Source organism: Tiliqua scincoides, chromosome 4 (assembly GCF_035046505.1).
Source record: "Tiliqua scincoides isolate rTilSci1 chromosome 4, rTilSci1.hap2, whole genome shotgun sequence".
NCBI classification, from domain to species: Eukaryota; Metazoa; Chordata; class Lepidosauria; order Squamata; family Scincidae; genus Tiliqua; species Tiliqua scincoides.
Window position 1 is genome coordinate 176743414 of NC_089824.1, and position 25207 is coordinate 176768620.

Consider the following 25207-nt stretch of genomic DNA (forward strand, 5'->3'; position numbering starts at 1 on the left):
AATTTAAAATATAGTCAGTAAACTCAATTCATACATTTTTTGCATACATTTTGTGAGTGAGAAATTTGGTGCCCTTCTGGGAGAAGTGGCAAGCTTAGAAGTAGATCAACTGCTCTTTCATTGTGACCTTGCATAATTCCAGGCCTACCAGCACCACTGTCCACTAAACCTGCCAAGATAGCTCCAAACTCCTTAAGGCTTCCCAGTGGCATTCGATGTACAATGTGGGCATGATAGTGTGGGTCACCCAGAAATATTAGCCTACTATGACTTATGGAATGACTCTGTTGGGAATATTGATTCTTCTCATATTGTTCTCTGGACAAAACATACTGTTTTTTGGCAAGCAGAGTATCAATTATTTACTTTTTCAGAGTAGGTAACCTCAGAGGTTACTTCTGCAGCTTTTCAGCTATTGTCCTGTGCAAGAGTGTGTTAGCAGGCACAGAACATGGCAAGTACGGCCACAATATGCTGTACATTGTGAACAACAGCAATATCACCATTGAGAAATATGATGTGATGATCTCTATTGAAACTCAGCACTGAGTATCTGGCTCTCATATTCCATGTATTGTCATCTAACCACCGAATCCTCTTGTCTGAACAGAATCGCATTGAAGTGAATGGTGGGGATTTGAGGATTTCAAAGTTAACCATGGAAGACTCTGGGATGTACCAGTGCATAGGCGAGAACAAACACGGCATCATTTATGCAAGTGCTGAATTGTTTGTGCAAGGTATGTTTTTTATTTTTAAAGATTGTGTGGGCAGTAGTGATGTGATTTAGATGTCAGGTTATTTCTCCAAGCCTAAAACTAGATCACTCGGGGTTCCGAAAAGGCAAAAAACAGTGATTGTTTTAAAACTTGGCAGACTGCCATGTTTAAACAAAGCAGAACAAAACAAAAAAACAGTGTAACAAATTGGTGTGGCACTGTGCCATACTGCTCCATACGAGTTATTACTGTTTCTTTAGTTCACATAATCTGGTCTTGCTCTCCCTAGTGGACTGCTTCTGACATCATATATCTGGAATGGAAACATATGAAGACCCTCAAATGTAGTCTGAATTGTCAAATCTGTCTTGATCACAGAGCAATACAATACAATTGTTTTATCTCTTTTCTCTTCGCAAAGATCAAGGCACCATTGCTGGCAAGACAGAAATATGCCTATATATCCAGAGAAATTAGAAGATTTTGATTGTTCAAAGTATGTATGTGGCTGTCAGTGTGTGTGGGAGAGAGAGGTGCCACAGCATTATCTCATCCATTGTCCTTCAACAATTCTCTTGTTTTTCTGACATAGATGGGTGGTGAAAATCAGTATTTTTGGCCCATCTTCTTAGCCAGCACTGAACAGAAACGTGCAATATATAAGGGTGCACTCTCTAAACAGCTGTTATTTTATCAAAAGACTTAAGCAAGCTATTAACTTTCAAATTTATTGAAAGTATTGTATTGAAATTTTGATTGGTAAATCCATTTCAGAATGGATACATTATCTGTTCAGAATTCAGAGCTTTGGAATTTTGATTGTTCAAAGGATTGGATTCATGTTAGGATTAGTTTGAGTGTCTAAGGTCAAACACGACCCTATATTTGTTTCAACAGGTTCACGAGTCTGTGTTCATTTCACTCATACTGAATTGTGGGCCATCTCACTGTTACAGAATTGTTAGGAGCTCAATTAAAAATGGAAGGCCATATTTAACAGAAATAGTGAAAATATATCAGTTTTGTGGGATTCTAGTGTCCCCTGGAAACATACCTGTACAATTCCTACTGCTCAACATGCATAAATGCTTCCCTGTTTGTATGTTTTCCTTAGCTTTTGCTCCAGATTTTCGGCTCAACCCTGTGAGGCGACTGATACCAGCAGCTCGAGGTGGGGAAATTATAATCCATTGCCAACCAAAAGCTGCTCCAAAGTCCATTATACTCTGGACCAAAGGGACTGAACTTCTGAGAAATAGCTCCAGGTACCAAAACCGTGGCTGATTTCAACTTAGTAGTAAATAGTTGTGTTCCTTTCCAATATGATAAGCCTTGCTAGCTTCTGCTTAATCTGAATTATTAAGGCTGCAATCCTAACCACACTTTCCTGAGAGTAAGCCCCATTGAACAAAATAGGACTTACTTCTGAGTAAACCTGGTTAGGATTGTGCCATAAGTCAGAATAGGTTGGCATCTGGCCTAGATGCCTTTAAAAGTCAGACTGGACAGATTTATGTAAGAAAAGTTCATCACAGGTTTCAAGTCAGGATGACTGTAGGCAACCTCTGGGTTTTAGATGTAGTCGATCTCTGAATACCAGATGCCAGGGTGTGGCAACAGGAGCACATATGAGCTCCCAGAGGCATCTGGTGGATTATTATGAGGGAAGCTGGACTAGATGGCCTCTTGGCCTAATCCATTAGGGCTGTTCTAATGTTCTTATGTTGCACCTGCATGCCCCATTGTGTTCTGTAGGGTTGCTTCCAAGTAAGTGAGTTTAGGATAGCAATGTCCTCTTGTTTGTTTCTGGTGCACACTCATTAGTTTATTTTAGAAGGTGTGGTGGTAACTGGCATCATCAGATATGGCAAGAAAATACGTGCTCTGATCCAGAGACCTGTGAGTGGTGTTCCATTCATGGAACTGGGCTCTCATTTCCCCTTCTTCTATGCTTCAACCTTTAGCCATTTATGTGGGCTGGGAACCCTCAAGCAGAGTGTCAGAGGCTGCCAGTGGAGAGTTGAGTCAGCAGAAATCTTGCTCCCTTTTGTTTCAAATGTAGATGCCTTTTCACTCATGCAGCCGCCCTCTAGATCCAACCCCTGATATGTAGGCGTTATACCAGAACATGAGAAAACAAAAGTGAGTTCTTAGCTGTGCCAGACTTTTTGGAGCAGGAGCAGAGCCCACAATATCTATCTGTGAAAGATTACCGAGCAAGAAACAGAGCGTGAACCATCAGGTGTCCTCCACCACACACAGAACGTGATTCTCCAGATGCTTAGAAGCTGCCCAACTTTGAATACCTTATAAAGAACTTGCAGAATAGTAATGCCAAAGAATTTGCACCATTGAAAGAGAAACATGAATTGTGTGACTTTGAACAGCTTCATGTGGAAGAGTCATTTGGAACATCCTTTTAATATTTCATCTCAAGGAGTATCCAGCTTTTGTCTGTATATGTTTCTCAATTATTTAGCAGTAGGCCCATAGATTTCTTTTCAGTGAAGACGTCTCAGAACTCCTACTCACTATTCTGTTGAAGTTGTGAGACTTCTTCATCACTTCCACAAGTCCTGAAAATAATTTACACATGCACTGCTGATTTGGCATCCAAGGACTGTGTTGCCATCATAAATCAAAAGACCACTGTTCATCCACAGCAAGTTGCATGAGACCTGTGGTGGCCTGCCTTAAGTGTGGGTGGGTAGTTAGTATCCATTGGTTGAGAACCAATGCTGTATATTATTACTGACCCATTTTATCCAAACATCGTTTGGAGCTTATCAGAATCTCAATGCAGCTTGTCTGGCAACTTTCTCCAGTGTTCTGTGCTTGCCTGATTTTTCTTTTGATGGGCTGTTTTTCCTCTGCAGCATAACTATTACTCTAGATGGCACCTTAATCATTCGGAACATTAGCAAGTCAGATGAGGGGAAATATACCTGCTTTGCTGAGAACTTCATGGGCAAAGCTAACAGCACAGGAATCCTTTCAGTTAGAGGTAAGGATGCCTGACTTCTAGTGAGGCTGAATGCTCCAATGGAAAGAGTAAACTCCTTTTGTCATGATTTCTGCCCCGCAGAAGTACTGCTGCAAGATGTGTGTTAATTGAAGTAACTCACATGAATAATTCCTTTCTCTCCCACCTCGTTTAGCACACTTTGAAAGATATCAGGAACAAATGATGTAAGATGACAATGTTGTCATCCTCTCTGATTGTTTGAAGGTGAAGAAATGGAAACAGAGGTGCTTTGGGGTTTCTTTAGCTTATAAAAATGTTGCAATTCTACATCCAGTGGTTGTTGTAATTTGTCTTCATTGAATGGGTGGTGTTAATGGCATCTGAATGCACATAAATGACATCTCCCACTAATAAGTTGTCTCCTGCTCCTCTGCAGATGCCACCAAAATTACTCTTGCACCATCCAGTGCTGACATCAATGTAGGCGAGAACATCACCCTTCAGTGCCATGCTTCTCATGACCCAACAATGGACCTTACCTTTACCTGGAGCCTGGATGACTTTCCCATTGACTTGGTCAGATCTGAAGGCCACTATAAGAGAGCAAGCACAGTGAGTACAGCAAATTCTATGTGGCCCTTAAAAACCGATCAACCATGTGAGGTTGATTTCTTCCTCTGGGAATTAAGTTGTCTTTTGATGTGTGTCATTTGTTTACCGCCAAGAAACTGTGTATCCAGCCTTGATCCTCAGCATCTGTTTTGAACTCTCATTTTACACTGTTCTCATCTTGGTTCTGACATTGTTTCTACTGGCTCATTTCTCCCATTCGTAGAAAGAGAGTGTTGGAGATCTCACGGTCTTGAATGCTCAGCTGAAACATGCTGGCCGATATACCTGCACAGCCCAGACAGTGGTAGACAGTGCTTCTGAGTCAGCCATGCTGGTTGTAAGAGGTAATTTTTCATTCATTTTCTGCACCTGGGGAGTGACAAATCCAAACAAGTAGTCTCCTGTCTTTGGGAATCGTGCTGTTCTGCTCTCTTCACATAAATGTTGGCCTTCTGTATTCTTTGGCTACTCTGTTCTCTTGGCAACAATCTGGAACATGTATTTTGCAACACAAATGGTTTTCTTCAGGCTCCATAGAAAAGTCAGCTCCATCTAGCAGTCAGGGTTTCTCAGTTATGGAGCATGTGCATTAAGGCAAAGCATTCTGTACAAAAAAGATACATTTACTAGAGCTGAGGTGAAAGTTCTCTGAATAGACCTTTCAACTCAAAATTAGGGGAATCAGATGAGTGAAGTGGGAGCCCCAACTGCCCCAGGTTCATTTTTCCACTGCTTCTTCTTTCGTGGAATCAGTAGTGACACTACTTTCAGTGCCCAGAAGCCTTTTTTCAGAATAATGCAATGTGATGATGTAGTGCCATTCTGAGGGGGAAGAAATGGAGGCTGGCAACTGCAAGGCAGAGCCCCCACCATTCTTGCCAGGAAGATCTTCCTTGCCATCCTCAAAAATGGCTGAAATGCCTTCCTCTAATATTTATGGTAGTTTATTTATATTTGCAAGTTTTGGACTGCATTTTTACCAACATAGTAAAATCACCACTATACAACTTAAACAATCTAGTTTTATACTAATTACTACTTTGGAGTTGTATTCTGAACCGTGGTATTAACATTTCAGGATAAAATCAAAAAAATGAGGAGGGAAGATAATTCATGGGTAATCACTGAATATTGGTGGGTGGGTGTTGTGCCCCTGGACACTTGGAGGCTAAATAAAAATACTTGTGTAGTGCTTACTGGGTGCGCAAAGTGCTTCAGATGTGAATTAACTTGATGTTGTTCTGTAAGGAAAGTACATATTACTGTCCCCATATTGCAGCTGGGAACACTGAGGCTGGAAGGAAGTGGCTTGCCTAAGGTCACCAGTGAGAATTCATGACACAAGCACGGTTCAGTCCAGGGAAATCCTGCTTCACAGCTTGATCTCTTTGCTGCTATTCTACATCTGCTGTCAGACTTAAGGCACAAAAACTTGATGCTTAACAAGTTGAACACACTGGAGGGTTTACGGTCTCTGGAAACTAAGCAAATATGCCATCAAACATATGCTTGTAGTTCCTTCTTCTCCAACACACCAGAAATTGTTTCTAGTACAGTATGAAATCTGGGAAGGAATAGCCTGCAATTATGCTGGATATCTTAGAATTCTAGCCAAAATAATAGAATAGATTAGTTGTGTAGAAGCAGAAGTCAATACAAGAGAGCAAGAAGAGAGATTCATGGAAAACAGATATAGTGACACAAAGCTGGATTCCATGCTTCAAATTTATAATCCTTTGCTGTGATTAACTGTTGTTCTCTTTTTCTAACAAGGTCCTCCAGGGCCTCCTGGGGGGTTGGTGGTGAGAGACATCAAGGACACTACTGTACAACTGAGCTGGAGTCGAGGTTTCGATAACCACAGCCCTATAGCCAAATACGTCATCCAAGCCCGCACTCCACTCTTCTCCACGTGGAAGCAAGTGCGCACCAGTAAGTGTCTTGAGGGCAGTGGCCCACACTGAGCATGCTTCAGTGTAAGATTTCACTTCTCTCCCTTTGGTGCTGCTTGCTCTATTTGTTCTATTCTTGTGCTTTTGGGTTATAGATCCTGCAAATATTGAAGGTAATGCAGAAACGGCCCAGGTGGCCAACCTCATACCCTGGATGGATTATGAGTTTCGGGTCCTGGCCAGCAACATCCTTGGAGTTGGAGAATCCAGTGTACCATCTACCAAGATCCGCACCAAAGAAGCTGGTGAGTTCGTCAGTATCCTTAGATAAATATAACCTGGGATCAGCTACATGGGGCTAACAGAATTCTCATAATGAGATAATGCCCCACATAAATTCTTTCCCCAGGACAGTGGGTTCCACAATAACTGCTGTTTAATTATAAGCTTTTAAGCAAGCATGATCTTCACATTTTCATGAGGACAAGGAAATCATTTAATTTTTTTAAGGATTATAGTAGTTATTCTGATTTCTTCTGTTTTTCCTACATGTTTTCTTGAGTTTTCTTAGAAATCCCAAAGGGCTGCCTTATCATCCTCTGAGCATGATAACTTACTATAAATTATGATCTTATTTCACAACTGAAAGATCAATACATCAGTCTATCTAAATCTCAGTATTAATACTGAACTGGTGTTTTTCCTTATGATACAGCAGCTGACTTGCACTTTATGGAATGGTGCTTTTTTTTCAGCTTTGCTTGAGTTTTGTATTCCTGTTTAACAGTCATTTTGTTTTTCTTTTTGGGGAACACAACAGCTCCTACTGTGGCACCATCTGGGCTCAGTGGAGGAGGAGGAGCACCTGGAGAGCTCATCATCAATTGGACGGTAAGCTGACCACAGGCCACACAAAATTGGATTGTGTTCAAAGCAAGTTAGTGGAAGTTAATGGGACTTTACAGCTCAATCCTATGCATGGCAACTCAGAAGTAAGTTCCATTGAATTAAGCCAGTGGTACTCAAGCCATTGTAACACCCCACCAGAGAGCCCTGCCCCCTTAAGGGGCGGAGAGGGGGGAAGACAGTGACATGATTGCCAGAATCCCGTCACTGTCGAGGGGCGCAGGGGCTTGCTTAGACTTACCAGAGCCTGCAGCAGGCTCCTGGGGGCACGGAAAGCCCCATGCCATCCTCCACAGTGGTGCTCAAACTCCCTGAGAGTTTAAGAACCGCTGAATGAAGACATTTCTGCCTGACATTGAGCATATGCAACAGGGATCAAATGTATACATCTGTAGGCTGGGCAGAAAGGGGTTAAATGGGATTTACCCTCAGGCAAATGTGTATAGCATTGCAGCCCAAGTTAGCCATGACTAACAGGCCAGTCCTAACCAAATTGCCACACAGCAGTTCAGTTGGGCACGTGAAGTGTCTGCCACAGCCAGCGCAGAAATTGTGGCTGCTGGAGGTCCTATGGGTCGCCTTGGGCATATGCCAGCCATTTTGGTAGTGTATGTCTGAGGTTTTTAAAAGATGGGATAAAATCCAGCATGCGTGACTGCAGTGGGATCCACCACTTCCCTTCACTGACACACATCCTGGCTACTCCCGTGAAAAGTCTCATTGCCCCTCCCCGCCATTGGCCCCTCCCACCAGTAACTGACGGTGCCTGTGGAGCATCCTGGGACCACCACCACATGTACTGCCATTTACAGCAGCAGTCCCAGCAGCACGTGACAGCAGCCCAGCTTTCACACCACCATAAGGAACCTTGCACTGCCAGAGTGCTAGTTCCAGCAGCAGACTTAGGATTGGGGTCTAGGTAATTTGGCTGCATATTACTGCTATGTATGTTAATATATAACACATGATGTGAATATACAGTCTGAACCCAAACTAACATTGTGGGCTTTGTTTTGTTTTCTTTGGTCTCAAACTGCAATTCAGCCAATGCAGCGGGAGTATCAGAATGGAGAGGGCTTTGGATATATCTTGTATTTCCGACAAGCAGGCACCCATGTCTGGAAGACGGCAAAGGTGCCCCATGCAGAATCACTGCACTATGTGTATCGCAATGAGAGCATCGCACCGTTTACACCCTTTGAAGTGAAGATCAAGGCCTTCAATAAGAAGGGGGAGGGACCAGAGAGCCTGGTGTCCATTGTACACTCTGCAGAAGAAGGTAGGTGGGGTCATAAGGGTAATTAACTCTCTATAGAATGTTGCTGGAACCCAGTTGAATTTCCTTCTCCTGTTTTCCCCAAGAGCACAAAGAAGCTTATCTACATCATTGTTTGGAGATGCTACCTGCCTTGTTCTTTGGCAGACCAAGTGCCTGGCTTCTAATCCTTGCCTTATAGATATTTCTAGGCTGGATTCACAGGTTCCTTTCAGTAAAGTGTCATCATTGTACTTTTAACAGAACCAAGAGTGGCTCCTTCCAATGTCACAGTCAAGGCAGTCATGGCCACAGAAATTGATGTTTCTTGGGACCCTGTAGAGCGCAGCAACATGAATGGAGTCCTTTTGGGCTACGAGGTAATTGATGGGAGGGACTGGAACTTGAGCATTGTTCAGGCTTAGATCATAGGCAAGCCATTCAAAAAGAAGAGTTGGACTGTTGTGGTGAGATAGTTGCGAATGCTTGGGAAGCTACTCCAAATAAACAGCTTCCTTCCATTATCTCCAGCCCCATAATAAGGAAAGAGTCATGTCTTGTGGACTACTCAAGATGGCTGTTGCAGGGTATATACTGTGCAGTCTAATGCTCATTGCCTCTAGAACGCAAGCCACTTGTGTATTCTTGTTTTCAGATTCGGTACTGGAGACATGGCGACAAAGAGGAGGCTGCTGACAGAGTGAGGACAGCAGGCCTTGTTGAATCAGCACATGTGACAGACCTCATCCCCAATACAAAGTACCACGTAGCGGTCAGAGCTTACAACCGGGCTGGGAGTGGGCCAGCCAGTTCCCCCACCAGCTTCATGACTACGAAGCCACGTGAGCATTCAGTTAATCAAACGTATAGATGGGTGTTTTTGTACGTTGTTTCAGTTACCAGTGTTTTGAGAGAGAGATTATTTTCCCCCAAGATTCTTTCAACTTTTTAGTGAGTATAACAGAGATAACATTAATAAACTTGAGCAAACAGGATTGGGGGAAAAATATTCTGTCTTCTGTTGTATTATGTTTGTCACTGAAGACTCACCAGAAGCAGTGCATGCATCAGGGAGGAGAAACAAACACATTGGGTGAAGTGGCAGGAGATAAACGGGGGGAAAATTTAGAGGAAGACAGGCCAGAGAGAAAGAAATGGTTGAGACGGTAGTGGGAAAGAGACTGGCAGAAATGTGGTGCAGAAGAAAGTCAGCCAGGAGAGAAAAAGAGTGTCCCATTATACAGGCCAACACACATTTTGCTTCCTTAAACGTTACACCAATTCCTGGGTATATTTGGGGTACTGATTCCAAAAATGGCAACCGTTTTGCCCTATCATGTCTAGTTTTGGAGACACGGCATAGCCTCTTTAGTGAATGGTTCAAGCAGCTTCCTTATGAGGAAGCCTACACCATGGCTTCCTCATGAGGAAGCTGCTTAAACCATTCACTATACGGTTCAAGACTATTAGGCTATACTATACCTCTAAAACTAGACTTGATAGGGCAAAACAGATGCCATTTTTGGAATTGGCACCCCAAATTCCTATCAAACCACCAAAAAGTTTGGGAGAAACTTTTCTGACCCTCAGTTTTGTAGGCCTGTGTAATTTGCATAGTTGTGCAACTGGTAAGAGGAAGGGTTGTACGCATTGGGATTTACCAGCCAAAACATTGGCTGCTGACATCTAGATAGCTTTCTGTTGCCTCAATGAAATTCTCCCCCATTTTGTCCCTTCTAGCACCAAGAAGGCCACCTGGCAACATCTCCTGGAAGTTCTCCAGCTCTACTGTAAGCATCAAGTGGGATCCTGTGGTTGCAAAAGCAGATGAGTCTGCTGTCACTGGGTATAAGGTACTGATATCAAATTTTCTCTTGGGCCAGGGGTTTCTAACTGGAATATATCTTCTTAATTCTTTGTTAAGCATGTGTAACGTATGGTCCTCTAAAAAACAACTCTGGGTTGGGAATAGAAGCTTCATTCATTCCAAATCAAGATCTGAGGGACCTTTTTTTTTGCATCAGGGGTTGTGGGTTCTGGCTGCAAGCCTGTGCATACTCATTTGGGAATAAGTCCCATGAGAGCGACGAGGATGATCAGAAGGCTGGAGAACAAGCACTATGAGGATAGGTTCAGGGAACTTGGTATGTTCAGCCTGGAGAAGAGAAGGCTGAGAGGGGATATGATAGCACTCTTCATATACCTGAAGGCTGTCATATGGAAGAACGGACAAATTTGTTCTCAACTGCCTCTGACAGCAGAACTAGATCCGATGGGTACAAACTGCAAAAGAAGAGACTCCAACAGGATCTCAGGAAAAAATTCCTGACGGTCAGGGAGGTTCAGCAGTGGAACAGATTGCTGAGGGAGGTGGTGAATTATCCCTCACTGGAGATCTTCAAGCAGAGGCTCGATGAGCGCCTGCTGGTGATGCACTAGGAGAATTTCCTGCTACAGGCAGGGGGTTGGACTAGGTGACCTTAGAGGTCCCTTCCAACTCTGATCTCAGTGAGACTTATTGCATCAGAAGTGTGAAATTGAAAGAGAGAACTGAAAAACAGGAGAATTGAAAAACCAAGTGTACTGATTTGTAAATGGGGGGGGGCATTATCCTGAAAATTGATAAAGGGACCCTAACAAGAATGAAATGAAAGAGAAGGGTTTCTACTGTAGAGTAGAAGCATCTACAGATGCTGGTACAGCATCTACAGTAGAAGGGTTCAAAAGAGAACAAAAGTTCAAACTGTAGCAAATGGCTTTTCAGCAGTTACTGAATAATGTAATCATTTGCCTGAGTAAAAGTGGCTCTTGACGTAACCTGTTGTGCATCTCTGTATTAGAGAAGAACTTTATGTACAAATGAGTAGCCATATCTGCTGTTGTGTATAACCTGTTGTGCATGTCTGCATTAGAGAAGAACTTTATCTACAAATGAGTAGCCATATGTGCTGTTGTGCATAACCTGTTGTGCATGTCTGCATTAGAGAAGAACTTTATGTACAAATGAGTAGCCATATGTGCTGTTGTGCATAACCTGTTGTGCATCTCTGCATTAGAGAAGAACTTTATGTACAAATGAGTAGCCATACCTGCCTTCTACTGTAGATGCTGTACCAGCAGGACAAGCACTCCCCACCTATCCTCTACATAGCCAATAACAATCGGATTGAGATTCCGGTTTCAGACGACTCCACTCATGCTTCGGTGCAGATTAGGACCACTGGGCCAGGCGGAGATGGCGTCCCAGCAGAAGTGTACATTCTGAGAAACAGCGGTGCGTCTGCATTTCTCTTTTCTCCTTTATGTGCATTTATCATATAGGTTTAACTTTTCACAACAGACAGTCTCAAAATGGCATGAACTATGGCTGATTTAAAAAAGGCAAGCATGTTCTCTCCTAACTGCCCTACTTTTTTCTCTTCCGTAATGCAACATTTCTATAGTCTGAAAAAAGAGCCAAGCACACACTCTGCTACCAGACCCTTTTTCTTCCTTTTCATAAAACAGCAGTCGCTTCGTGTCCACTGATGGAAATTGAGTTTTGCTTAAACACCAGTTCAGTTCTTCAGCCAGGTGCCCATGGCTGTTTCTCAAGAGCATCTTGATTTGGCATTGAGAAGACCTAAACCATCACTAGACACCAATTCAGGGGGCAACTGAATGGTCTCATGTATGTCAGGATCTGTGACTTGCAATTCCTTAGGAATATGGGTTCAGACAGAAAATGGTGAGCCAAAGTCTTGGCATGCATTGGGGCACATGAAGTAATGCGACATGTAAGGAACTTTACAGTTCTGCAGCTTGAGATAAAATAGCTAAAGCAGGCTTCAGGCTGAGGACTAGTATCTCAAGTGTAATCTGAAGGATTAAGGATTTTATGAAATCCAAGCTGGGAAGTTGACATAAGCACAGAGCAGGAGGACTGTAATCTGTTGCAACAAGCTCTTTGGCTTGAACAAGGACAGAAAACAAAGTGCTTAGACAAGAGTAAAGTGAGATGGTGACAAATTCATTGTCAGAATTAGGAAACCGATTGAGAAATATGTTTTAACGAAGTGGTTGACTAATCAAGGAATACTCCAATTGTGTGATTGGTTCATCAAACAATGTATATGAATATATTTCACTATAAATAGAATCAGATCTCGTACTTCTTCCACTCTTAAGAAGCCTAGCTGATCCTTTATGTAAATAAATGATTGATCTTCTTCAACTCTTCAAATCTGACTTAACATGAGTGCTTCTCTGGTGTAAAAAGGCGATAAAGATCCGCAGCTAACAAAATGGATTCATTAAAGACTAAGCTGGGAATTGAGGGCAAGCAGGGAAACTTTTGATAGCTCACTAGTTAATATTCTGCTTGTAACAGGAGGTGCAGGTAATTGTGGAAGAATTCAAATAGCCTTGGAAGGTCTCTTGCTATAAAGGCAATTATGAGACAGACTTCCAATTTTTTTTTTATGGTAGCTTTTGGTGGTTTTATCATCTCTTTAGTACAGTGACTGCTAAACGGCAGCCCGTAGGCCAGATCTGGCATTAGGAAAAAGATCTGCCTTCAGCATGGTGCTTTCCGTTCTGCACTGCAGCCTCTTATCTTTCCAGCCGATCTTGTCAGAAACCCTGCACCAGGCAGCAGCTTCTACCTGGAAATCGGGGTGTGACAGGCAGTGGAAACGGCTGCCCAGCATGAGTTTCTGACAAGATCAGCTGGAAAAATAGGAGGCTACAGTGTGGAACAGAAAGTGCTATGCCTGGATGGCTTTTTCCTAATGTAGCAGTCTGTGGTTTGGAGACCCTGCTTTAGTAGTTGTGTTGACTAACCTGAAATTCTCAGTTGCATCTTCCTGGCCACAACAGACAACCAACTTCTGCCTTTTGTCAGTATTGGCTCTAAAAACTACAGTGTGTGGGCTTTTCATATAATAAGAGTGCATTATACTGGCCTTTGGGGTCCTATCTGTGATAGTTGATGCCTTCCCAGAAGTACTGAAATCCAAACTCACCCCCACCATTAATGTAATGCTGGCTGCTGCCGTGCTGGTGCTCACCCTCTGCCTGCAGCTTGGCATAGAAGTGCTACATGAGGGCATGATAATAGTCTGTGCCCAGTAAATATTTCAGCAACTTTTCCAAACTCCACTCTGCTCAAAACAAAGTTTTTTTCTCTTTCTATTTTTTTTTTTGGTAACTCAACATATTTCTTTTTTGCAGGCACAAGTATGATGGTGGAAAATTCTGCAAGGCATCCAGTAGCACATACTGTGGTTGCTCTGACTCACTCAGTAGTAGTGTTCATCCTGATTGGCTGTTTGGAGCTCTGATGCCAGTCACTATAATGGTGGGTTTCTGGATCTCCTCCTTCGACAGGAGAAAGTCAACAGTTGACCAGTAGGACTACAAACTTCTACCACAGCTGCACTATGAAGAGTGGTTAGTAGAAAAGAATTCAAGTGGAAAACACATTTTTTAAAGAAAATAGAACATTTCATACAAGACACGAGTCTTTAACCAATCAAAGATTTTTTTTAACTGAAAAAAACAATAGGGTGAATTCCCTGTGGAAACTGGATGTCTCATATTACTGTATTCAGTAGATTCTTCTGCCTTACAAAGCCATGTACAAAAATAATCAGACTCCTAAACTTTATCTTTTTTAAGAAAAACAAAACAAAATTAGTACTGCATCTTTTAGGGAAAGGTTTTCAGAGTGATGATCATGTTCCGTTTCATTCCCAGCTGCACCAGTATTGGACCAAGAACTCTAACATTCAAAGATAAAGGGAAAAACATTGAGGCAGTATTATCCTAATCACCTATTTTCAAGGCAAATGCCTGAAGCAGATCAAGCCACAGGAGACTGACAGCTGTCTTCAATCCCAAACTTAAGAAGAAGTCAGAACTTTGTGAATGGGTTGCTAAAAATGGAATATTGATGGCTAATAGGTGAAACAAACAGAAAATTCCACAATTTGGCTTTCACCCTCTATTGCTTGTAGTCTGCACCAACACTGTACCAGCAGGTGCCACTCACTGTTCCTCTATATCCCAAGAATTCATTTCCTAGTTCTTGCATTTTCCTTTGGTTTCTTCCCTTCTTTTTACAGTTTATTTAGCGCTCTGGAGAGAAAGAGGTACCAGAGGAGCTTTGTTTGAAGAAGGAGAGATTCTGATCAAGTCCACGAGGGTATTTGAATGTGATAGACTGAAGGTTAGTTCAGAGACTGCTTTTCATCTCTACAGTACACATACAGTCTATCATCTACCCAAATTACATCAACACAACTTGGACATGAAAGCAAGTTTTATCTACTAAGTTTTATCTACTAAGTTATCCTGCCATTCTGTCCACAAGGAAGCCCTTAGGGTGTGTATGGATGTTGAACCAGTTGGAAACATGGACATAAGCCTGTCCATTTTGCTCAGAATTTTTTAATAGAGTAGTCAGATATCTGAACTTAGACATGAAGATGCTAACTGGGGGCTTTACAGCCCGATCCTATCCAGGATTGGGCTGTACTGTGGAGCATGTTGAGATAGTTGAAAGCACTCCCACCGTCGCAAATTGGCCACTGACAGCATGCAGAGCACTCTATTGGCTGCCATTTTTGGAGCACTGCTGCAAGAGGGTGAATCTGGTGGTGATGGCATGCCCTGAATTCTGTCACCTGTTTTACAAGCCTCTACACTCGCTTTATTTCCTCAGACCTGCAGCAGTTACAGAGCTGGCACAGGTCCAAGGAGACACATTGTAGAGCGGGAGGTTTACAGAAGGGTAAGACAAAATGATCTATCTTTCCTCTCCAAAGCCTACTAATCCACCCCCCTCCATGTTTTTGGCACAGATGCGTTGGCGGAGGTAGGATAGGATCGAGTTTCTCAGACCATTCTTCAGGGACTTAACATTTGTTATGATGTGCTTAGCTGGGTAATCTCCCCCAGTGTGCTCACATCTTCAGGATTGTGGCACAAGGACAAGAAAGACTTAGAACTTCAGCTCCCAATACCTTTTTAAAAATGAACCAATAAGATTAGTCTGGAAATCCTGTTAATGCTTCTCTAATACTCTCATCTGTGCTGACAAAGTAGAATGGATACTTGTTGAGGGCACATATTTTTGTCACAGGAAAGAAATAATCAGGATGCAGTGCAGTGTCTTTCAACTACTGAGCATCGTTCTCAGACTTTATGCACATGGAAAGGACTTAAGGATGGTGTTTTGTCTTGTAACAAGATAGTTAGGTGTACAGAAGAGGAAGGAACTGCCCTTAACTGTGTTAAACCAGTGGTCTTTTTAGTCTAGTTATGTCTTTTCTGACTCAGTTAGCTTTAGCCCACAGGCTATATACATTCAGAACATGTCAACTAAGAACTATGGTTCTGCTGGAAAGGGACTATTTCTGCCAAATTTTGACTTGGGCCATTTGTGAGCGAGGCAAACATAATAGCCATTACCCTATAGAAACGGAACTTAGTTTTCCAGCCATGCACTGTAAGAGAATTAATGTCCAATCCCGAAACTGTTTAGCCTCGGAGGGTCTCTTGATCTCCACTTTTTAGAAACTAGGCCTCATGGGATACATTTCTGAAAGGTCCAAGGAGAATTCCACACTGCAAGACCTGGCCAAGGACAGGGTTATCACTGAATTGGGATTGTAAAAAGAACAGAGCAGAACCTGTTTGCTCCTGCTAGTGTTATAGAACACTGGTCTATAGCTTTAAGGGGGAATGCTGAAAAAGCTGCCTTAAATGTTGTGAAGATTGTAAACCACTAGAATCTTGCAGATCTATGACCTTGTACTCTATAGAATGTCTATTATCAAGGATTTCAGCTATGTTGAGAATACCTGTTTATATGAGAGAACTTCTTAGGCTTAGCCTCTATAGCTTGAACTAAAATCAGGTTCTTCGTTTCCAGGCAGAAAATGAGCTCTTGGGTGTAAGGGGGAGCATATGGTTGCCAGCTTTTCTATGGACTTCAGCCCTTTCTGTCAAGGAAATGCCAGAATAATTTGACCACCATGTACTGCAACGTTGCAGCTTGGGTGTAGGGTAGCAGACAGAAATCAATAGGTGAAGCTTTTCCAGCACTGCTAGGAAATGTGCTAGGAAATGCATGTTCCATTAAAAACAGGTAGCAATCCTATTCTGCTTTCCTTATAATAGGCTGTAGCTAATCACTGCTTTCAAACTCGAGGTGTCACACATAGGTTAGGGTTGGATTTCTGTGTGAAATCGGTTTAAAGCTTTTTTACCTTGGATCTTAGCACACATTTAAGGACTTAAGCATCCAGATATCATTCCATTTTATGGCTAACTTACATGTAATGTTAAATGCATTATTTGACCCTGCATTTCCTTGGAGTTTTTTCAAGTAAAATGGCATCAAGGGAAATTGGTATTGGGATAACGGTACATAGGGGAGATGCATTTATGCTTCCCCCCCATGCAGCAGTTTCATCAAAAATAAGGCCCCCAGATCTGCTTCAAGAGGTAAGTTCCCCTTGGGAACAATAGAAGCTTCCTTCTTGGGAATAATCCTTCCTGTATGCCTTGATGCCAGTCCTGATCACACAATTATTGATATCACACAATTTATGTATTTATTTACTGCATTTTTATCCCTCCTTTCTCCTTCTGAGGGGACTCAAAGTTGCTGTTACTAAACTAAAAATAAAATAAAATGCAGAGCCAAACCATCTATTTAACATAGTATGTAGTTTGACCCTCAAAGGAGCAACATCTACCAGAATCCTCAGTATAATCCCAAAGCATCTCTCCTGTATTGCCTCACAGCAGGCTTTATAGCAAGATGGGGAAATTTAATCCTTATGAATGAAAAAGGTAGCCAGATCATGAGAGTCCTTTAAAGGTCCAGAGCACAAGAACATGGCTGTTTCACGTCCTACTTTTGGTCATTGAGGTGAGAGGAATGATAAAGGAGGGGGCAGGAAGGGCAGTAGATGCATGGCTGTGTCAATGGGAGGATAGGATTGGGTCCTTAACCACAGTAGAGATTATAGATAACCTTTATTGAATCATGGATGTTTTTTTTTGGGGGGGGGGAACTGAATTTTAGATTACATTAAAAAATCTATTCCATGTTCAGTGAAGATTGCTTGAACATCAGCCCAAGTGAGTACGTCCAGGTGCACATCTTTCTCGTGTTGGAGCCCATGGACAAAAAAAAGGTTTTGTGTGCACAAAAGCATTCTATACAAGAGTTTTAAGGATTCCCTTCAACTCATTGGAAGGAATGGGTAAAAGATTGTAAGGAAAGCTCTGCCAAAATGCTTTAGTTTCATTTCTGTTACTGTTGAAAATCACTTCTGTTTTGGAACATGTTTTTGACACCTCCTTTTGAGTGGTGCTTGGTGTCCAGGACCTTGGACAACGCTTTTGAATGTAAAGTGACTTGCATACCCATTTGACGAAACATTCTCCCCCATCAAAAATGCTGCTTTTGACACAAAACCAAAACATGAAATCCTGTGGAGCCCTAACTGTAAGTAATTCTGCTTGAACAAGGGCTTGAGGGAATGTGCTTGGTGGTGGGGACACCCTCCCCATTTCATTGTGTCAGTACACACAGTACTTAAAGTGGGGAGTGCTTCGGCAAAATCAGCATGCTGCTGCAAAGTTTACAGGCAGACAATTGAGTTTAAGTGTAAATAGTGGGAACTGCAATCGCCTTCAGAAGGACTCATGTTCTCATCTATTGCTGTTTGGGGCTGATTCATACTTTACGCAGCAAGCGTGTTGGTTGTGTATACACTGGTCTTTTGAGTGCTGAACACCATAAAATTCAGGGAAGGGAATGCAGTCTATTCAAAACACTGACAGATGGTGGACATATGACAGGGCACCAGAATTGACCTGGATATCCACTGCCAGCCTCCCCCCCCCCCCCCCGCAGTGCTTGCAGATATGCATTTTCTTTACCGTGTTGCAAATGGCAACACACTACAAACACCAAGGGCCAAATTAGATGTGATTTGGGAGATCCAGGATTGAGATCTCCCACATTTGTTTGGTTTATAACTAGTTAGGAGCCCAAGTGTGTGCTTGGAGAGCTGAGGAAGTGGCACTGGAGTGTTTCACCTTTTCTTCCACACAGTTTTTCCTACTACCCAGCCCCATCCCCAGCTGCTAATAGCTTTGCAGGAGAAAAGAAAAAGAGTCCCTCCCTGACTTCCAAAGCAGTGACATGGAACAGTTAGTTAAAGAAGGGGAAGGAGGAGATTGGGGTCATGGTTCTTTTACATCACTCATATTTTTGATCCTCCAGTATCTTCATAAAGACTAGATGTAATTAGTTCTTACAAGGTTACTTTTCCAGAATGTTACACTTGCCACAAATTACCCTTTTGCTCCCCCTTGCGGACTGTCAAGATAGTTACGTGTGATTAAAGTGCTTCTGTTCCATTCAAATGTATGTATAGTTACATTTTGTATATTTTATGTTAATGAAGAGTTATAATTCTATTTTTATTGAAGGTTTGGTATATATTTTTTAGGCAGATTGGTTGGTGGTTTTTGTTTTGTGTGCTTGTGTGTATTCTTCATGCATGTATTCAGCCTGTCCTTCAGAGATTATAGAAACCTCAGGAAGGGCCCTGTAAGGAAGATTAGATGCAGACGGACTTGCCCAAGTCCATCCCATGGGCTTCATAGCTGAGCAGGTTTTGGCTGTTGATTTCCTGTGTTTGGGCACAGGAGACTGGCCACTGCAGGCTGGATCAATTTAGGGGGTTTGTTGAGGTGTTTGTTGCACTCCTTGGCTACTAGTCTTGGGAAATTTTAATGTGCACCATATTCCCCTTCCCCCCAAAAATGCAGATTTCAATGTGGAAACTTCTTTGCCTAGAAGGAACAATTGTTCTTTCTGGTAGACTTGGGTTCCTGTTTGAGCATATGGCCTCTGGCCATTTGCTGGGCAGATAGATCTGGGCTCCAAGTCCAGGTAAGAGCTTACCCGGACTTGGAGCCCAGATCTTTCTGCTGGAAGACTTGTGCTTCTGGTTGAGCTTATGGTCGCCGTGGACATTTGCTGGGTGGTAGACCTGGGTTCCCACCTGGACATGGAGCCCTGATCTGCCTGCTGCATAGACTTGGGCTCCCATTCCAACTTGGCTCCATTGGCCACCAATGCCCTGCCAAGTGGGTGTTCCCCTGGCTTTGCTCCCTGCTGGTGTGATGGTTTTTTTTGGGGGGGGGGGCACGCATCTATGGCCCCCCTTGGATCCACCCAAGTGGTGGAGGGGGTGGACTGGGAGGTTTGAAAGGGGTAAAGGAAATTATTTTCCCATACTCCTTAGTAAGCCCCACTACTTCCATTCTGCTTCTTTGGACTTGTCCCAACTTTTTAGTTGGCACAAGTCTGAGGAGACAAAGGGGGTATGGCAGCTCACTCCAAAGGGGGTAGTATCCAAAGCAAGTCATCAGCACCAGGAGCTGCCCCCCTCCTGCCTCCAACACACCTTCAGCTCCCCATTTCATCCCCTTAGCCATTATGCCCTCCCTGCAGGCTCACCATCATCAACAGGCATTCCTTTTCCAGCTGTCACGCACTGACCCTCTGCAGCCTCTCTGGTGCAGGTCTTCAAATGTGCAGCTCCATGCACTTCCGGAGCACCTTTCACAAGAACTGGAAAGAGTGTTGTGCCACAGTATTGCTAGTTCTGGTGGCGGCCTTTAGGATTGGGCTGTTAGGTATAGCTATTCTGGGCTTAAACTAGAACTGAGCAGGACTCTGCCCTTGAACATATAATCCTAATAGTTTCTCTGAAAATATACAGAGTACATTAGTCTCTACACTGAATGGCTGCAGATCTGGGCCTACAGACAGATTTTCAGGCCAGATTGTGCACAATTTAAGGCAAAGTGTAGCCCTGCCTTCAGTTTTCTTCTTGGAAACTGCTTCTTAGATCCATTGTAGTAAACCTTCGATGCAGTTCCTGCCTCTGCCATGAACTCATGAGGTGGCCTTGGTCAAGCAACTCTTTCAACCTCACCATATCTGGAATGTGGCGGTCATCATAATACTGTCCTTGCTTCTAGGGTCATTTGTAAGGATTCTAACATCATGTACTTGAAGCACCAGAGTGCTATAAAATGTTGTTCTTTCAGTGGCACACAGTATATTCCTTTGCTACAGTTATTTTCCCCTTTTGTTGTCCAGAAAGTCTGTTTTGAGAACAATGAGCTGAACTAATTATATGTGAAAAATCAAGTGGAATGGCTCTATCTCACACAGGCAAAATTGGGAGTGGAGATTATATCCCCTAGGTAGCCAGTGACAGTTATTTTTCATGCCCTTATCGTAACAGCATGCAAGAACTAGGCATTTGTGCAGTGTGTAAGTGTTGCAAGGTATTTTAGACTGATGTCTGCAGTCCCTTAATATGATAATTATTCCAGGAAAGTGAAAAAAAATCTAACCTTAGTTGTATTCTAGCATGAAATCTAGAATACAGACATTATGCTCAGCTTCAAAGACCTTGTGATGAACGTGTTGCGTGTATCAGTGGCTTTGGTAATAAAAAAATCCATTGCATTTACCAAGTATGCAGATAAGATGGAACTGGGCATGCTAATAGAAACATTTGAAGCATATTTTACCAGACCTTTGAGGGAAGTCAAGATCATTTTCTATGCATTTTCCCCCTTGAACTGCACACTACTGGCAAAATTCTCATGTGACATATTGAATAGAAAGGAACTCGTATGTGACCAGTTGACCTGTTTCCACGAGTGTCAATGTAGATTCCATACTGTACTTTAATATTTACATTAGGCATTGGTCTAATGTAATTGTTTTTAAAGCAGTATTTTAAAATATAAAAGTTCAACATGACATGTTATAGCCCTGTGAAATATTGTGTGTGTGTGTTTATACGTACAATTTTTATTTCTGGAATTTATAACGTTACTTCTCCTTTATTAAAATGTATTCTTTTTTCCTCATATTTACATTCATACTCCTGTGTAACTAAAACTATGATGCACATTCAGGTTTTTAGACCATTGTTAAGGCTTTATCTTGAAGCACTGAAAACATTTCAAAGGAGGTTGATTCAAAGCAGTTTGCAGCTTTGCACCACTGTCTTTGCAAGAAGCTGCTATCTGGAGTGGAACCCCTAACCAGTAAATAAAGTTTGTGTGTGCAGCATGTGCATGCTAACAGTTTTTAAGCAGGAAGAGCACCAGCTTCTGTCTGGGGTCCATCCTGCCACCCATATAGAAGGTGTTTGGTATTGACATGTTATCAGCACTGGTCACTGTTCAGGGGAGTGATTTCCTGAATGCTCCAGCAATGATGTGCCATCCTCCTGCACTTGTGATTCCCTACATCAGGGCCTTTAAGAATTGAATGCAATGATACCATACTTCCTACATTTCCTCCATAAGCTATCCATCCACTAGCTTCAGTCCTACACACTTATCTTCTAAAGTAAGATCTGAAGAAGTGCTTTTCTCTTTGAAGAACTGAAGGGCGTATTATAATATCTTCTCTATTTTAAGTGGGTACATTGCAATTTTACATAAAATAATAGCTGTAAGTGTGGGAATTCTGTCTGCCCAATAGTAGCATTTAGCAATGCATTACATTTAAGTGCCACAACACACACATCCATATTTAATTTTTAACAGAAACTATTTTTCCCACTGTCTCTTTAAATATCTTTGTTCACTGAAGGTTGTGAGGTCTTTGCCATCTGATCAAGGTTAAGCAAAGCTAGAAATGTCACTGATGTGATGGTTTGTATGATCAAAGGGTTTCATTCAAAGGCATTCCCTTTGAATTTTAGGAAGCAATTCAGTGGCCATCAGAGCCAGTAACGTATACTCTCACATTGTGCCTCTGCAGTCAGTTTGAAGGAGGGCTTGATGCACATCCAGGTACTGAAACCATTCATTTAACATGAGCTGAATGTAGTGCTATAGGTTGCAATGGGGACCACCAAAGCCCACGCCACGCTAACAAAACTGATTTGGATTCCAAGCTTTTGATCCCAAATGGAACCTCCTGCCTTTGCCTATCATTATCTTTGGTCCATCCATGCACTTAACCTGAAAACCTGCCACCACCCCTAACTCTGCGTTGCCTCTCCACTCTGACTTCACTGCACAGGAAAATGGGGCACAGTTTCTTCTCAGTAATTTTGTTGTACACTATTTTTTTTAAAGAAAACAACAAAAAAGCAAACATTGTTAAGCATCCTCTAACTGCCGTTATTTATTGGCTACAGTAGCACGCCATTCTTAATAAAGATCTTCAAATTCTTGAGCAAGCTTGTCATGGGTGAGTTATTTCCAAGCTGGTTTCAACACAGATAGGAACTGAGGATGGTTCACTCACGAAGATGGAAGTGGGGTCAGAAAAGCAACAGGCTGAGATGATCACAGCTGGAACATGCAAGGAATTCAGGGATCATTTCACAAAGGTTAAGCATACCTATGAGCAGTCCCCATTGTGCCTGGCAGGCAGGCAAGTATGATCAAACTCCTGGAATGTTGACCAGTTTGCTAACTCTGATTCTGTACATGCAAATATTATGAAAAACCTTTTGAGTTGGTAATTGCTGGAAAACAACTGCAGGTAAGATACTACGTGAAACAGTCTGAACTCTGTAAGAGGGACAGATCACAAAAATAAATTGTCACATAGGGCAGATTGTTCTATTGAACTGGCCACATATGGACCAGGATGCCTTTATGAATCAGGCTTTAAAGCAGGTGATCTAATTTTCCCAGTTGTTGTGTTCTTAAATAAGCATCATTGTTGGATAGGAACTGATAGTATAGTTGATTTCTTGCTGTGTTTTCCCCATTCTTCTTGATGTTGTAGTGCTTGTTGTCTGTCACTAGGTGCCACTCGAGTTCTGTAGTGACCGATACAAGCAGGGTGACAGACAAGTAAACAATGCTGAAACGGAGATAGAACATGGATAGGTCTTCTAACAGAACTCTCAATAAACTTGAAATTAGAACCAAACTCTCACAGAGGCATGCTCTTTACTTTGTTGGCCTTCCTTTTGCCCTCTGGCCATTTGGAATACTTGTACTGAGTGTGACAGAATGAAGATGCTTGCCAGTTAACTACCAGTTTATTTAAGGATCGTCCTGGTCTTTACTGTGCAGTAGTAATCTACTAGTGGTGGAGGCTGCAGTGATGACCCGAGCTTCAAGTGAGAAGAATGAATTAGAGTAGACTCCTCCCAACACCCCACTTCCAATGCCTGTCACAATGACAATCACAGCTTTTTCATCAGGACTGCCTCTGCTCCTGGACTACAGTGTTGGCACCAGTCTTTTGATTTTTATCCTTATTCTCTGCTGTGTAGTTCAAGATTTGTCAAAGTTTGGGTCCACCACATCAAGAAGGAAGTTAGACATCAACAGCCCATGGACATTTTAAACATATATCCCAGTTTGCTTCAGACTGAAAGAGGTCTGAATTATATGATCCATTACCAACTACGTTTATGCTGTTTCCAGGTCTTGCTGTATAGTTGAGGAGATCTGTGAAGATTAAACTAAGGTACAGAATATTATTTTACTGCTCTCTAATAAATTGAGGCGAACTGTTTTGTGATCTGTTTCTCAGATCTTCATCAGCCCGAAATGGTAACGCTAACGTAGCGAAACTTGCGCAAAGCAGATTCCCTGTAGCAATATGAGAAAATGTATTTTATTTGTCTGCATGATCATGGTCACTGCCCTTCTTCAGCAAACAGTAGAAAAGGGTGTACAACAAGATTCCTCCCAATACCCCACTTCCAATGCCCAGTGTAAAGACAATCACAACTCTCTTTCGCCAGGACTGCCTCTCTTCTTGGACATTGGTGACGTTCTGCTGGTTTTGATTCTCATTCTCTAATTTCTGTCCTTCAGTCAAGGATTGGTCAAAGTTCAGATCCACCAGGCGGCCAGGGATCACACGAAGTCCAAAGTAGATTCTCTTGACGAGCTTATAAGATTTTATGAGTTGCACATCACATCTGTATGTCCCTGCATCGTATTCCTCAGCTGGGGAAAGCTTGATGATGAAGCTAGGAGCCTTGAATGGCATAAAAAGAGCATCATCTGTGGTTATGATACCTCTGGCCAACCTCCATGAGTAGCTAAAGCTCTGGGTCTCAGGACCAATCTCCCTAGAGGTCAGACAACTGAGTTCAAATGGCTTACCCACAAGGACAGTGAAGTGGCGCATCCCACAGATCCAGTTGGTTAAGCAATCCAGTCTCCGTTTGGTGCAATCCTTCCTTTTCCCATCAGGTCCAACCTCACATGTTTCTTCTACCTTGTAACCCAGCCCACAGGTGACACTGCAGCTTGTGGAACTGATTGAAACTCGAGCAGTCGCATTCCTCAGAGCTTTTGGGATGGTAACTGGTTCATCGTGAACCATTGACAGTGGCACAAAGGAAGCAAATGCTAACATTCGAAGGACCAAACTGGTTTCTGTAGTTGTCATACCTGGAGAATCCTTGCAGACTCCATTTAGTAAGTCAGGTTAAGGTGTCACTCTTGGTAAATATCAAACATTTCTGATGTTTAAAACAGATCCCTCTTCTTGAGCTCTTTCCCCAGACACGGGAAATCCTCAGACTACAAAAGCCATTCAAGTAAAACACTGCTAAGGAAAAGACATTGTATGAAACAGACTCATTCAATTAAGCAGGAATGTGCTATTAATACATCACAGTATACAAACAAGCACGTTTGTAGGTCACTTATTGGAATCTGTGTCTTACATACACCAGCTTCCTGGCCCAATCATCTAATGTGCAAAGCAAATCTTAATTAAAGACAATCAATAGACCTTCAGTGAATTTAGTCTCGCGGCCTTTTCACA

At 42.4% G+C, this 25207-nt stretch overlaps 2 protein-coding genes across 2 annotated transcripts in view; one reads left to right on the top strand and one right to left on the bottom strand.

Moving 5' to 3' along the window:
• CNTN2 (contactin 2) overlaps positions 1 to 13670 on the top strand; it is a 31778-nt gene extending 18108 nt beyond the window's left edge. The window contains exons 9-22 of the mRNA XM_066623542.1: positions 611 to 740; positions 1834 to 1984; positions 3596 to 3723; positions 4121 to 4296; positions 4520 to 4640; positions 6070 to 6228; positions 6344 to 6493; positions 7009 to 7079; positions 8139 to 8373; positions 8614 to 8729; positions 9005 to 9191; positions 10090 to 10202; positions 11455 to 11623; positions 13561 to 13670. Of these exons, the coding sequence (XP_066479639.1) occupies positions 611 to 740; positions 1834 to 1984; positions 3596 to 3723; positions 4121 to 4296; positions 4520 to 4640; positions 6070 to 6228; positions 6344 to 6493; positions 7009 to 7079; positions 8139 to 8373; positions 8614 to 8729; positions 9005 to 9191; positions 10090 to 10202; positions 11455 to 11623; positions 13561 to 13670 (2016 nt within the window). The remainder of the gene's footprint in view (positions 1 to 610; positions 741 to 1833; positions 1985 to 3595; positions 3724 to 4120; positions 4297 to 4519; positions 4641 to 6069; positions 6229 to 6343; positions 6494 to 7008; positions 7080 to 8138; positions 8374 to 8613; positions 8730 to 9004; positions 9192 to 10089; positions 10203 to 11454; positions 11624 to 13560) is intronic.
• Positions 13671 to 24040: 10370 nt separating this feature from the next.
• Positions 24041 to 24826, bottom strand: TMEM81 (transmembrane protein 81). The gene has a single exon (XM_066626621.1). It carries the CDS (start codon positions 24824 to 24826, stop codon positions 24041 to 24043), a length of 786 nt encoding a protein of 261 aa, XP_066482718.1.
• Between the last annotated feature and the right edge of the window lie 381 nt (positions 24827 to 25207).

Excerpts from the sequence above, each read along its gene's own strand:
- TMEM81 (XM_066626621.1), bottom strand. The coding sequence starts at position 24,826 with ATGACAACTACAGAAACCAGTTTGGTCCTTCGAATGTTAGCATTTGCT.